A 12530-nucleotide genomic window follows, 5' to 3' on the forward strand; every position below is an offset into this window, starting at 1 on the left:
CGTTTTTTAGATGCAAGGGAATTGGATCTGGACTCACCAGGGACTGGTGGAGGAGTCTCTCAAGGCTACCCAGGGAAGGAAGGTTTTGCAGGGGGAAAGAAAGAGTTTTCCAGATGACTCAGACATCTGGATGGTGGCAGCAAAACCAAATCTAAACTGGTAATTAAGCGTAGAAGTGTTCGTGCAGGTCCCCACATCTGTACCCTAAAGTTCAGAGTAGGGGTGAAATGGGGGAGCATGTGAGAAGTAGAAGGAAGGAGGAGTGATTTTAAACCTGCTCGGAGATCCTGGCGGGGGGGAGGGGTTGGGTCTAGACCCCCTTGGAGGTCCTGAGGAGTTGGCAGAATAATAGCATTCTCTGTGTGGGGACTACGGGCCCCAGCCCTTCTCTAACACTGGCCGTGGGCAGATCTCAAAGTGATCTACAAAGGCCAGTGTCCTTATCCCCTCTGTACAGATGGGGAAACCGAGGCACCGCCTGGGGAAGTGTATGCCCAGCACAATCTCTCTGTTTATAAACAGGGCAGTTCGGTCACAGAACTAAGGTTCTTCTTCGAGTGATTGCTCACATCCATTCCAGTTAGGTGTGCGCGCCGCGCGTGCATGTTCGTCGGAAACTTTTTACCCTAGCAACTCCAGTGGGCCGGCAGGTCGCCCCCTGGAGTGGCGCCGCCATGGCGCTCAATATATATCCCTGCCGGCCCACCCGCTCCTCAGTTCCTTCTTACCGCCGTGTCGGTCGTTGGAACTGTGGAGCGCGGCATAGCTGTCCTCCACGTCCCTAGCTCTCCTTGTTATCTCTCGTTATCTCTCGTATTGTTATAGTTGTTAGTTAGATTGTTAAGTATAGACAGTAGTAATTAAGTGTAAATAAGTTGTAAATAGTTGTTCGCCGGGGGCTTAGCCCTTCCTGGCACCCGGCACCGGGCTCATGCCTGGTTCGCCGGGCTTCAAGCAGTGTGCGGCCTGTAAGAAGCCTATGCCTACCAGCGACCCCCACGACGCGTGCCTGAAGTGCCTGGGGGAATCGCACAGATCGGACAAGTGCCGCATCTGCAAGGCTTTTAAGCCAAGGACAAAAAAGGAGAGAGATCAAAGACTCCGGACTCTCCTTATGGAGGCAGCACTTGACCCAGCGGCTTCGCAGGCCGTGATCTCGGCGCCGGCACCGGATCGCACCGGCACCGAAAAGACTCCCCGGCACCGACCTTCTCCGGCACCGGGGACGGAACCAAGACCGTCGAAGTCTGCTACTCCAGCCAGGCAGACCCGACTGGAGCGCCCGGCCTCAACATCGGCCGCGGCGCCGCCGGCACCGTCAACTCCGGGCCCGGCGGGTCCGTCGAGTCCGGTGCCGCCAAGCTCCCCCATGAGATCTGGGGTTGAGATATTGGTCCCATCCACGCCGGAGACCTTCGCCTCGGCTCGGGACCTCAGTGCCTTGACTGAGCCTACTCAGCTGCCACCCCAGGTACCTCCGGTGCGCGTCGCGTCTAGAGGCCAGGCCATGATGTCGGCACCGTCTCGGGACTCGCGCTCGCGGTCCAGGTCCCGACGTCACGGCAGATCGAGATCTCATCGCCGCTCGCAGTCCCGGCACCACTCTCCTCGGCGGTACCGGTCGCACTCGCGGCACCGGTCGACCTCAAGGCGGTCGCGGTAGGACTCCAGCCGCCGATACCGGCACCGTGACTCCAAGAGCCAGTCCCGCCGTCACTCGCCGCACCGGTCGACCTCCCGGCACCGAGCTGGTGGCAGGTCCCGGTCCCGGTCGACCTCCCGGCACCGAGCTGGTGGCAGGTCCCGGTCCCGATCCCGGCACCGAAGCGGCGGCCGGTACCAGTCCAGATCCCGGCACCGAGACAGAACCCGGTCACGGTCCCCTTATGACTCCCGGTACCGATCCCCGGCACCGAGAAGATCGTCCCTGCCGACCCGCGCAGACCCTTACCAACCAGGATCGGCCCCGCCGTGGCCTTCTAGACAGCTGTCGGTCTCCTCCCAAACGGACAGTGGGTATGCGCTGGGCACCGACCGGCAGGCGGCGCTCTTTCACGACCCGCCACAACACGACCAAGGCCCGCAGCAGTGGGGGTTTTGGACACCCTGGGCATACCATCAAGCCCAGGGGCCCCAACAGCTTCCTGCTAGGCCTGCGATGGCGGAGCACAGGGTGCCGGAAGCCTCATTGTCTCGCCCCCCTCCCTCCCCGGATGGGGAGGAAGGGTCCAAGCAGCAAGACTCCGCTCTGGCTCCTGAGACAGAGGCGAGGGCCGAGGGAGACCCCCCATTAGACACTCTCTTGCCGGGGGTCTCCTCATCCTCCTCCCCTGATGAAGCGGTGGCTGGTACCTCCTCCAGTAGCCCCCCCTCCCCCCGCTGGATCTCAGGGCGCACCAAGACCTCCTCAGGCGAGTAGCTCAGAATCTGAGCCTAGAAGCCGAGGAGGTCTCGGAAATAGAGGATCCGATTGTTACCATCCTCTCATCGGATGCTCCCACCAGGGTCGCCCTACCCTTCATAAGGACCATCCAGGACAACGCCAATACCATCTGGCAGTCACCGGCCTCCATCCCCCCTACGGCGAGGGGCGTCGAGAGGAAGTACATGGCCCCCTCTAAAGGCTATGAGTACCTCCATATACACCCGACACCGTGTTCCCTGGTGGTTCAATCGGTAAATGACAGAGAGCGTCATGGGCAGGAAGCTCCAGCCCCCAAATCCAGGGAGGCCAGGCGAATGGACCTCCTCGGACGTAAAATATACTCGGCTGGGGCGCTGCAGCTCAGGGTTTCGAACCAGCAAGCCCTGCTCAGCAGATACGCTTTCAACTCCTGGGTGGCAGCAGACAAATTTAAGGAGCTGCTGCCGCAAGACGCCCGCCAGGAATTTGCAGCCATCTTAGATGAGGGCAAGAAGGTTGCACGTACATCTTTGCAAGCTTCTTTGGACGCTGCAGACTCGGCTGCCCGCACCCTCGCGTCGGGGGTAACGATGCGCCGCATCTCCTGGCTGCAGGTCTCTGGCCTTCCTCCGGAGCTCCAACATACCATCCAGGACCTCCCATTCGAAGGCCAGGGCCTGTTTTCCGAAAAGACAGACCCCAGACTTAAGAGTCTGAAGGACAATCGGGTCATTATGCGCTCCCTCGGGATGCACACACCGGGAACGCAACGCAGACCCTTCCGGCCACAGCAACAACAGCAGCGCAGGCCATATTCCCAGTTCCGCCAACGGCAGGACCTTAACAGGCGCCGTGGCAGGAATGGACGGCGCAGGCATTCGGGGAACCAAGGGGGGCAGAACCAAGGCTCCTCTAAGCCCCCGCCTGGACCCAAGCCTTCATTTTGAAGGTGCGCCCGAGGGCGCAGTAACAGTTTCCCCCACGGATCCTTCCCCCCCGTTTTCCAACCGCCTTTCGTTTTTCCTCCCGGCGTGGACCCAAATAACATCGGACCGCTGGGTCTTACGCACGGTGCAGACGGGATACCGCCTGCAGTTTGTATCATTTCCTCCTTCCCGCCCCCCTTCCTCATCCCTCTTCAGGGACCCCTCTCACGAGCAATTCCTTCGGCAGGAGGTACAGACGCTCCTCAGCAAAGGATCTATAGAGGCGGTTCCGGAAAACGAGAAAGGCAAGGGGTTTTATTCCCGTTATTTTCTGATCCCCAAGGCCAAGGGAGGCCTCAGGCCTATCCTTGACCTGCGAGAGCTCAACAAATACCTGGTGAAGTTGAAGTTCCGCATGGTATCCCTGGGGACCATTATCCCATCCCTGGATCCGGGAGACTGGTACACCGCCCTCGACATGCAGGACGCTTATTTTCACATTGCCATTTGGCCACACCACAGACGTTTCCTTCGCTTCGTGGTGGGCCCCCTTCATTACCAATTTGCAGTCCTCCCATTTGGCCTGTCTACGGCCCCGAGGGTATTTACAAAATGCATGGCAGTTGTTGTGGCACATCTTCGACGCAGTCGTATCCACGTGTTCCCTTACCTAGACGATTGGTTAATTCGGGGCACGTTGGAACGGCAAGTTTGCAGCCATGTCCGCGTGATCACCGGCATGTTTGCTACTTTGGGCCTCTTGATAAACATGGACAAGTCCACCCTGATCCCCACGCAGAGGGTGGAGTTTATCGGGGCCGTCCTGGACGCCACTGTGGCCAGGGCTTTGCTGCCGTTGCAGAGGTTCCAGGCATTGTCGGCGATCGTTCAACGACTGCGGGCAGCCCCCTTGACATCAGTGCGGACATGTCTAGCCCTGTTAGGCCACATGGCGGCTTGCACCTTTGTGACCGGTTATGCTCGGCTCCGCATGAGGCCCCTCCAGTTGTGGCTCATCGATCATTACCGGCCGGCAAGACAGCCGCTAGACATGCTGATCACGATCCCCCAAAGGGTGTTAGATTCTCTCAGCTGATGGCTAGACCAGTCCGTGCTATGTGCGGGGCTCCCTTTCCACCCACCTCAGCCCTCGGTGTCCCTGACAACGGATGCCTCAGATCTAGGCTGGGGGGCCCACCTGGGGACCCTGAGAACGCAGGGCCTGTGGTCCCCGAAGGAGGTGAGGTTGCACATCAACATGCGGGAGTTGAGAGCGGTCCGCCTTGCTTGTCAAACGTTCTGCCATCAGCTTCAAGGTCGTTGTGTCGCGGTGTTTACCGACAACACGACGACCATGTACTATATCAACAAGCAAGGCGGCACCAGATCCTCTCCCCTGTGTCACGAGGCGATGCGACTCTGGGACTTTTGTGTAGCCCACTCCATTCACCTCACGGCTTCCTTCCTCCCCGGAGTACGGAACACGCTGGCGGATCGCTTGAGCAGATCCTTCCTGTCGCACGAGTGGTCCCTTCGCCCGGACGTCGCACTCTCCATCTTCCAGAGGTGGGGTTATCCCCGTGTGGACCTCTTCGTGTCCGGGAGGAACAAGAAGTGCCAGGCGTTCTGCTCCTTTCAGGGCAGGGAGCCCGGGTCGGTAGCGGATGCCTTCCTTATTCCGTGGTCGACCCACTTGTACTACGCGTTTCCCCCGTTCCCTCTGGTCCACAGGGTCCTTCTGAAGGTGCGCAGGGACAGTGCTCGCGTGATCATGGTAGCCCCGGCGTGGCCCAGGCAACATTGGTACCCCATGCTGCTGGACCTGGCCATAGCCGACCCAGTTCCCCTGGCCCTTCACCCGGACCTGATTACCCAGGAGCACGGGACCCTCTGTCACCCGGACCTGCAGTCGCTGCACCTAGCGGCGTGGTTCCTGCGTGGCTGACCGGCTCTGAGCTGCGCTGCTCCACACCGGTGAGGGAGGTGCTTTTGGGCAGCAGGAAGCCTTCCACGAGAGCGACATATTCGGCCAAGTGGAAGCGTTTCTCCTGTTGGTGCGTGGAGAAAAATCTCCGCCCTATGGAAGTTTCGGTGGCCAATATCTTAGACTACGTTTGGTCCCTCAAACAGCAAGGTCTGGCGATATCGTCGTTGCGAGTCCACCTGGCAGCTATCTCCACCTTTCACCCAGGTGCGGATGGTCGCTCTGTTTTTTCTCACCCGACGGTGTCTAGATTCCTTAAGGGGCTGGAATGTTTATACCCTAACGTCCGTCTCCCTGCTCCAACCTGGGATCTTAACTTGGTGTTGTCTCGGCTCATGGGACCCCCCTTTGAGCCGTTAGCTACTTGCTCCCTGCTTTACCTCTCTTGGAAGACTGCCTTTCTAGTAGCTATCACCTCAGCTAGGCGGGTGTCGGAACTCCGGGCTCTTGTGGTAGACCCCCCGTATACAGTCTTCCACAAAGATAAGGTACAGCTGAGGCCACACCCTGCCTTTCTCCCCAAGGTAGTCTCGTCCTTCCACATCAGCCAAGAGATATTCCTTCCGGTTTTTTTCCCGAAACCTCACTCCTCAGGCAGGGAGCAGCAGCTCCACTCGCTTGATGTCCGTAGGGCTCTCGCGTTCTACGTGGAGAGGACCAAGCCCTTCCGCAAATCCCCCCAGCTTTTCGTGGCGGTAGCGGACCGCATGAAGGGGCTTCCTATCTCCTCCCAGAGGTTATCCTCATGGGTAACGTCCTGTATCAGGACCTGCTATGACTTGGCCCACGTCCCTACGGGCCGTGTGACTGCGCATTCTACCAGGGCGCAGGCGTCGTCGCTGGCTTTCCTCGCCCGTGTGCCCATCCAGGAAATCTGTCGGACAGCGACCTGGTCATCGGTCCACACCTTTGCTTCCCACTACGCCCTGGTCCAGCAGTCAAGAGAGGATGCGGCCTTCGGATCTGCAGTGCTCCATGCCGCGACTTCTCACTCCGACCCCACCGCCTAGGTATGGCTTGGGATTCACCTAACTGGAATGGATGTGAGCAATCACTCGAAGAAGAAAAGACGGTTACTCACCTTTGTAACTGTTGTTCTTCGAGATGTGTTGCTCACATCCATTCCACACCCGCCCTCCTTCCCCACTGTCGGAGTAGCCGGCAAGAAGGAACTGAGGAGCGGGTGGGCCGGCAGGGATATATATTGAGCGCCATGGCGGCGCCACTCCAGGGGGCGACCTGCCGGCCCACTGGAGTTGCTAGGGTAAAAAGTTTCCGACGAACGTGCACGCACGGCGCGCACACCTAACTGGAATGGATGTGAGCAACACATCTCGAAGAACAACAGTTACAAAGGTGAGTAACCGTCTTTTTCAGGGTGTGAGAGGACGGCCTCTCTGCCTTTCAAATCCATTTTCCATTTTTTGATGTCCCTATTCATATATTTCAGGACTTCATTAAAAATGAACCACTGGATTCCCTGGCATCTCCAGTTCGCTACAAGGCAATTCTTGCCATTGAAAATCTGAGGTAGGCTATTTTCTGCCATGTTTCCTGGCACTGTGATGCCTTCTTATTTGTTAATTCATGAGTGTCAGGTTGGGAGCAGTCGAATGCCTGCAGGGTTTGGCTCACCAGGGCCGCCCGGGGGAAGCAAGTAGGGCAATTTGCCCCAGGCCCTGCAGGAGCCCCCATGAGAGTTTTTCAGGGCCCCTGGAGTGGGGTCCTTTACTTTGGGGGCCCTGGAAAACTCTCACGGGGCCCGGGCCCCCGGAGTTTCTGCACCTCCAGGTCTTCAGTGGCAATTCAGCTGCGGAGGGTCCTTCCGCCCTAGAACCCACCGCAGAAGTGCTGAGTCTTCAGCGGCAATTCCCCATCGCTGAAGACCTCAGGCCCCCTGAATCCTCTGGGTGGCCCTGTGGCTCAAATGCTGCTCACCAGCAGGACTTTAGTTCTTAAGGATTTGAATGGGTCCGTTCAGAGGCTTGTGTTCGAAAGACACGAGATTGGAGATTGTGGGGTATGAAGTACAATGGAGCAGAGTTCAGATGGGGAGGGAAGTGTCTGGCTAGCTGGCAGGGGGAGGGAAGCTTATGGGTTTCTCTAAAAAGGGGACTTGAAGTTTTAGCTTTACTTCTAGATGCACCAATACTTAATAGAGGTGCAAAGTGAAGTGTTGTTTGCAATTGGGGTTCTAGATTGAGATGCTCACTAGTCACTGGATTCAATTCTTTTACTTAGAGGTGGTACTGAGTCTAATGCATGACTTTCCTCTCTATCTTGCTTCTGCCAGCAAACTCAAACCATCTCTGACCTTGGAGGAAAACCGTGAGCTTCTTGATCAGAGCTTCAAAAGTGTATTTCCCCTTCCTCCCTTTGAGATGATGAAAAAGGAAAGCGAGACAGCAAAGGATGCTCTGCTTATACAAGTATGTGACAACAATTCTCCTCTGGCACCATCCACTGTATTTCTGCCCAGCCGGCACTGGGTGATGGCAGTGACACATGGCCTCCCTGGCAAGGCATGGTTAGCTTTCCCCGGCCCACACACACAAATGATCTGTGCTGAGCCTCACTGCTTCTCTTCTGGTTTCAGTCATTCTACGTGAAGTCCTTAGAGGCCCTTGACAAGCTAACGGAGACTTTGCTGGAGGAAGAACCAACCGCAGACTGGTTCCAGGAAATGTTTGAAGTGAGTAGACCATTGATCCGTGGTGGAGATTGTTTCTTGTGTTACAGCAGGGAAGAGTCGGTGATTTAGGGGGTCAAGCTTCTGTTGTGGAGGAATTTTCCACAATGGAGTGAATTTTAGGGAGAAAGCACCAAATTCTTCCTGGGCTAAGCGGGCGTGTGCCCCACTGAAATCCACGGAAGCTTTGCCATTTCATGCCAGGGCTGGATTGGGACCAAGTTCTTACAGTATCGTTGACACTACTTGGAGCGGCAAGAAAATCACCCCTGCAGTAGCCAAATATAAGAGAACCAGTTGAAACTGATCACTTCTTCAAAGAGGAATTCATGAATGTTGAGTTAGGCCCCGTGTATGGAAACTCATTCAGAGGAGACTTCCTGTTCCTCAGACATGGACAGAATATCGTGAGAAGCTGAGGGGTGGGGAGTTTGATGCACCTTCAGTATAAAACTGAAGTTCTAAAAGGAGCTGGGCTGGGGGGACTTCTCTGCTCTTATTCAAATTAATAAAAAGAAATGCTCCTCTTTGTTATTTTGCCACTCAACGTGGGAGAAGTTGCCCAGGAAACAGACCACAGCAGCAGACATCAAACAGCATGCGATGTGCTAGACAGCTCCCATCAGACAGTCTACAGCAGACATCACATAGACGGGCCCAGATTCATCTCTCATGTAACTCCTTTGGCTTCATTCACCAGAGGAGAATCTGGCCCCTGGGACTTGTATATATTAGGGGCTCTTCCATTAGACATGTAATTCCTTTGCTCCATGGAGGTGAGATGCTTTGAAGAGGGATTTTAGTGACTATTAAACCTGTTTAAGAGGAACTTTGGGAGGGATTTTCTGGTACTAACTCTGTCCGTTCCCCTGCTCTACCAACAGCTCCTAGCAACATGGTTCAGTTCAGGGAAGGAGTGGGAGAGAGAAAGGGCCTTTGAGGCCAGCACCCAGCTGCTGACTGCCTATCAAGAGACAGTTCATAGCACAGTGAGTATAGCTGTACTCTTCCTTGAGCTGACTTCTCTGCTTCTATCAGATCTGACACTCAACGCAAATGCATGAAAAACTCTTCCAGGGCAGCAGTTGGGATTTCAAGGTGACTAAGGCCATGGCTACACTTACAGTTCTGCAGCGCTGGTAGGTACAGCTGTGTAGGGCCAGCGCTGCAGTGTGTCCACACTGACAGCTACCAGCGCTGCAGTGTGGCCACATTTGCAGCATTTGCAGCACTGTTGGGAGTGGTGCATTGTGGGCAGCTATCCCAGCATTCAAGTGTCTGCAACGTGCTTTTCAAAAGAGGGAGTTGGGGTGGAATGTGACAGGGAGCGTGGGGGAGACAGAGAGAGTGGATTTTTGGAGCTGACACTGTTCTCAGCTCCCTGCCTTGCAAGTTGTAAGGACTGGAAGATACACAGTGCCTACCTTCAATCATTTTAAAAGTTTTGACCTTTCCCCCACCTGTCTCTTATTCACTAAATGCTAATTATGCACTCCTAAATAGCCATCAGACCACATAAACAGTTGCTCAACATTATCCCTCCCCCCTCTCTCCTCAAGCAAACAGCTTTGAACATTCCAAAGCAATTCTCCTGCCTTCGCTGGCTCGCTCGCTGGAGCACAGAGTAGCTGTGTTTTGTTTTTTAGCAAGTAGCTACGAGGAGATCGGAGTTCAGCCATTCTTCTGGTTTGTTGTGGACAGGAATTCTGGGATACCTCCTTATACCCAATAAAAGCGCTGGTGGTGTCCAGACTTGCTGACCAGCGCTGCATCACCAGCGCTGGAATCGCTACACCTGAGGCAGACCAGGTGTACAACCAGCGCTGCAACCAGGGAGTTGCAGCGCTGGCTGTGCTTTGCAAGTGTGGCCACATCCTGAGTTGCAGCGCTGTAACCCACTCACCAGCGCTGCAACTCTCCAGTGTAGCCAAGCCGTAAGATCCCTCTCCTTCCATAAGAGAGAGGTTTACACAACAATGCTGTGACCACACTGCAGGCAGACTGCAAGAATCAGAGGGCAGACAATCCCCCAAACTGATGGCTTATTCTGTAATTAGATTCACCAAGTAAACACCCAAAGAGCTTCCACCCTAGTTAAAAAGATGCCAAATGCGTTTCCCTTTTGGCATTCCAGACCTTGGCTCCCATCTAAACATCCATGTCTTGGAAGAGAAGGGAGGGATAGCTCAGTGGTTTGAGCATTGGCCTGCTAAACCCCAGGTTGTGAGCTCAATCCTTGAGTAGGCCACTTGGGGAACTGGGGTAAAAATCTGTGGGATTGGTTCTGCTTAGAGCATGGGGTTGGACTAGATACCTCCTGAGGTCCTTTCCAACTCTGAGGTTCTTATGCTGCCAGGATGCTAAAGCTGAATTTCTATGTAATCAGCTAAGAACATAAAACATAAGGGTGGCTATCCTGGAACCCCCAGAAGAATGGTGCATCTAGCCCAGTATCCTGTCTTCTGACAGTGGTGGGTGCCAGATGCTTCAGAGGGAATGAACAGAACGAGGCAATTGCCAAGTGAACCATGCCCTGTTGGACAGTCCCAGCCCCAGCTCCTAGCAGTCAAAGGTTTAGAGACACCCAGATCATGGGGTTGCATCCTTGACCATGTTAGCTAATAGCCAGTGATGGACCTGTCCTCCGTGAACTCATCTAATCCTTTTTGGAACCCAGTTATACTTTTGGCCTTCACAACATCTCCCTGACAATGAGTTCCACAGATTGACTGCATTCTGTGAAGAAATGTTTCCTTTGTTTGTTTTTAAACCTGCTTCCTTTTAATTTCATTGGGTGACCCCTTGTTCTTGAGTTATGTGAAGGGCTAAATAACACTTCCGTATTGACTTTCTCTACACCAGTCATGATTTTATAGATCTCTATCATATTCCCTCTTAGTCTTCTCTTTCCAAGCTGAAAAGTGCCTTTTTAATCTCTCCTTGTGCGAGAAATTGTCCCATACGCCTAATAATTTTTGTTGCTCTTCTCTGTACTTCTTCCAATTCTAACATATCTTTTTTGAGATGAGACGAGCAAAACTGCACGCAGTATTCAAGGTGTGGGGGTACTGTAGATTTATATAGTGGCATAATGATATTTACTGCCTTATTGTCGATCCCCTTCCTAATGGTTCCTAACATGTTGTTAGCGTTTTTGATGGTATGTGGAGCAGATGCTTTCAGAGAACTGTACACAATGACTCTGAGGTCTCTTTCTTGAGTGATGATAGCTAATGTAAACCCCATCCGTTTGCATGTACAATTTGGATTATATTTTCCAATATGCGTTACCCAGTTCAGTACAGGAATCAGAGGCACAATGTTACCAGATGTGCCCATTACTTTGGGTAGGCTCATTAATTAGGGTTACTCTTCTGTAGGGAGGGGGGCGGAGGCTCCCAATGGGCCATGTGTTTTTGTCCAGGTCGCGGAGCGGTTCTGTAATTTTATTTACAAAGAGAAGGTTAAGGAGTGACTTGAGGACAGTCTATAACTACTCACATGGGGAACACATTTTGGTAATGGGTTCTTCCCATTAGCAAACAAAGGTATAACAAGATTCAATGAGGAAAAACGAAGCTAGACTCATTCAGACTGGGAATAAGGCATCCATTTTTAATGGTAATTTTAATTAACCATTGGAACAATTTACCAAAGGTTGTGGTGGATTCTCGGTCACTAGCAATTTTAAAATCAAGATTGGATATTTTTCTATAAGATACACTCTAGTTCAAACAGAGACTATTTTGGGGAAATTCTATGTTATGCAGGAGGTCAGACTGGATAATCACAATGGTCCCTTTTGGCCTTGGAATCTAAGTAACTAGAAATCTAATAATAGGATTACACAGGTGTATTATGGCACCGAGTTTGGCTCATTGTAGCTAGCACCTGGTCTGAAATATAGCTATAGGTCTCTGGGGTGAGAGGGGGTTGATGAAATTCTCACTGCTTCATAACTGCTAAAGAAAACTTCTTAGAATTGTGATCAGTGATAATTGTTCTTTAATATCATCTGTCTGTCCAGGTGAAAAAGCACAAGAAGTTTCTTCTAGACATACTGATCGGGGCCTTACATGACATTTTCAGTTCTGAAGTCATTGGCGAGAGCATGAAAGCACTGGCCAAAATCCTGAAGCAACTGAAAGAGAAGGACATCGGTTCTTCTTTCAGAGACCTCACCCAACAGATCTGGACCTACTTTGACGATGTATCTGAACAGAACTGTCCAACCCCAGTTCAACTGATCTTGATTAGACTCCATTTACGATGTGTGATGGGAACTCCCTGGGCATTGCTCATGTCAGTGCAGAGATTTTCGGCCCTCGGGAAGAGAGGTGTTTTATGGAGGAGGAGAACATTAGGAGGATGGGGATGGCATCCCTGCTCCCCCAGTCTCACCCTTCTGTTCTTCTTTATTGCCACTGAGAACCTCAGAGAAAGTCTGAATACTATATTAGGTAGCTAGATAACCATGAAAAAAGGGTTACAGAGTTTTGGGCCTGCTCTATACCATTTTTATATGAG

The 12530-nt window shown here is 53.2% G+C and overlaps 1 protein-coding gene across 2 annotated transcripts in view; it reads left to right on the forward strand.

Annotated features, from left to right (window-relative positions):
- Window positions 1-7526: 7526 nt before the first annotated feature.
- The window catches only part of LOC127058926 (maestro heat-like repeat-containing protein family member 2B), an 18932-nt gene continuing 13928 nt past the window's right edge, over window positions 7527-12530 (forward strand). The window contains exons 1-3 of one of the 2 annotated variants that reach the window (XM_050969420.1): window positions 7527-7743; window positions 7911-8006; window positions 8888-8992. In XM_050969420.1, coding sequence (XP_050825377.1) covers window positions 7573-7743; window positions 7911-8006; window positions 8888-8992 — 372 coding nt within the window. In that variant the 5' untranslated portion in view covers window positions 7527-7572. The remainder of the gene's footprint in view (window positions 7744-7910; window positions 8007-8887; window positions 8993-12530) is intronic. The other variant, XM_050969419.1, reaches the window with a different exon arrangement.

This window comes from Gopherus flavomarginatus, chromosome 10, assembly GCF_025201925.1.
Source record: "Gopherus flavomarginatus isolate rGopFla2 chromosome 10, rGopFla2.mat.asm, whole genome shotgun sequence".
Classification (NCBI taxonomy): Eukaryota; Metazoa; Chordata; order Testudines; family Testudinidae; genus Gopherus; species Gopherus flavomarginatus.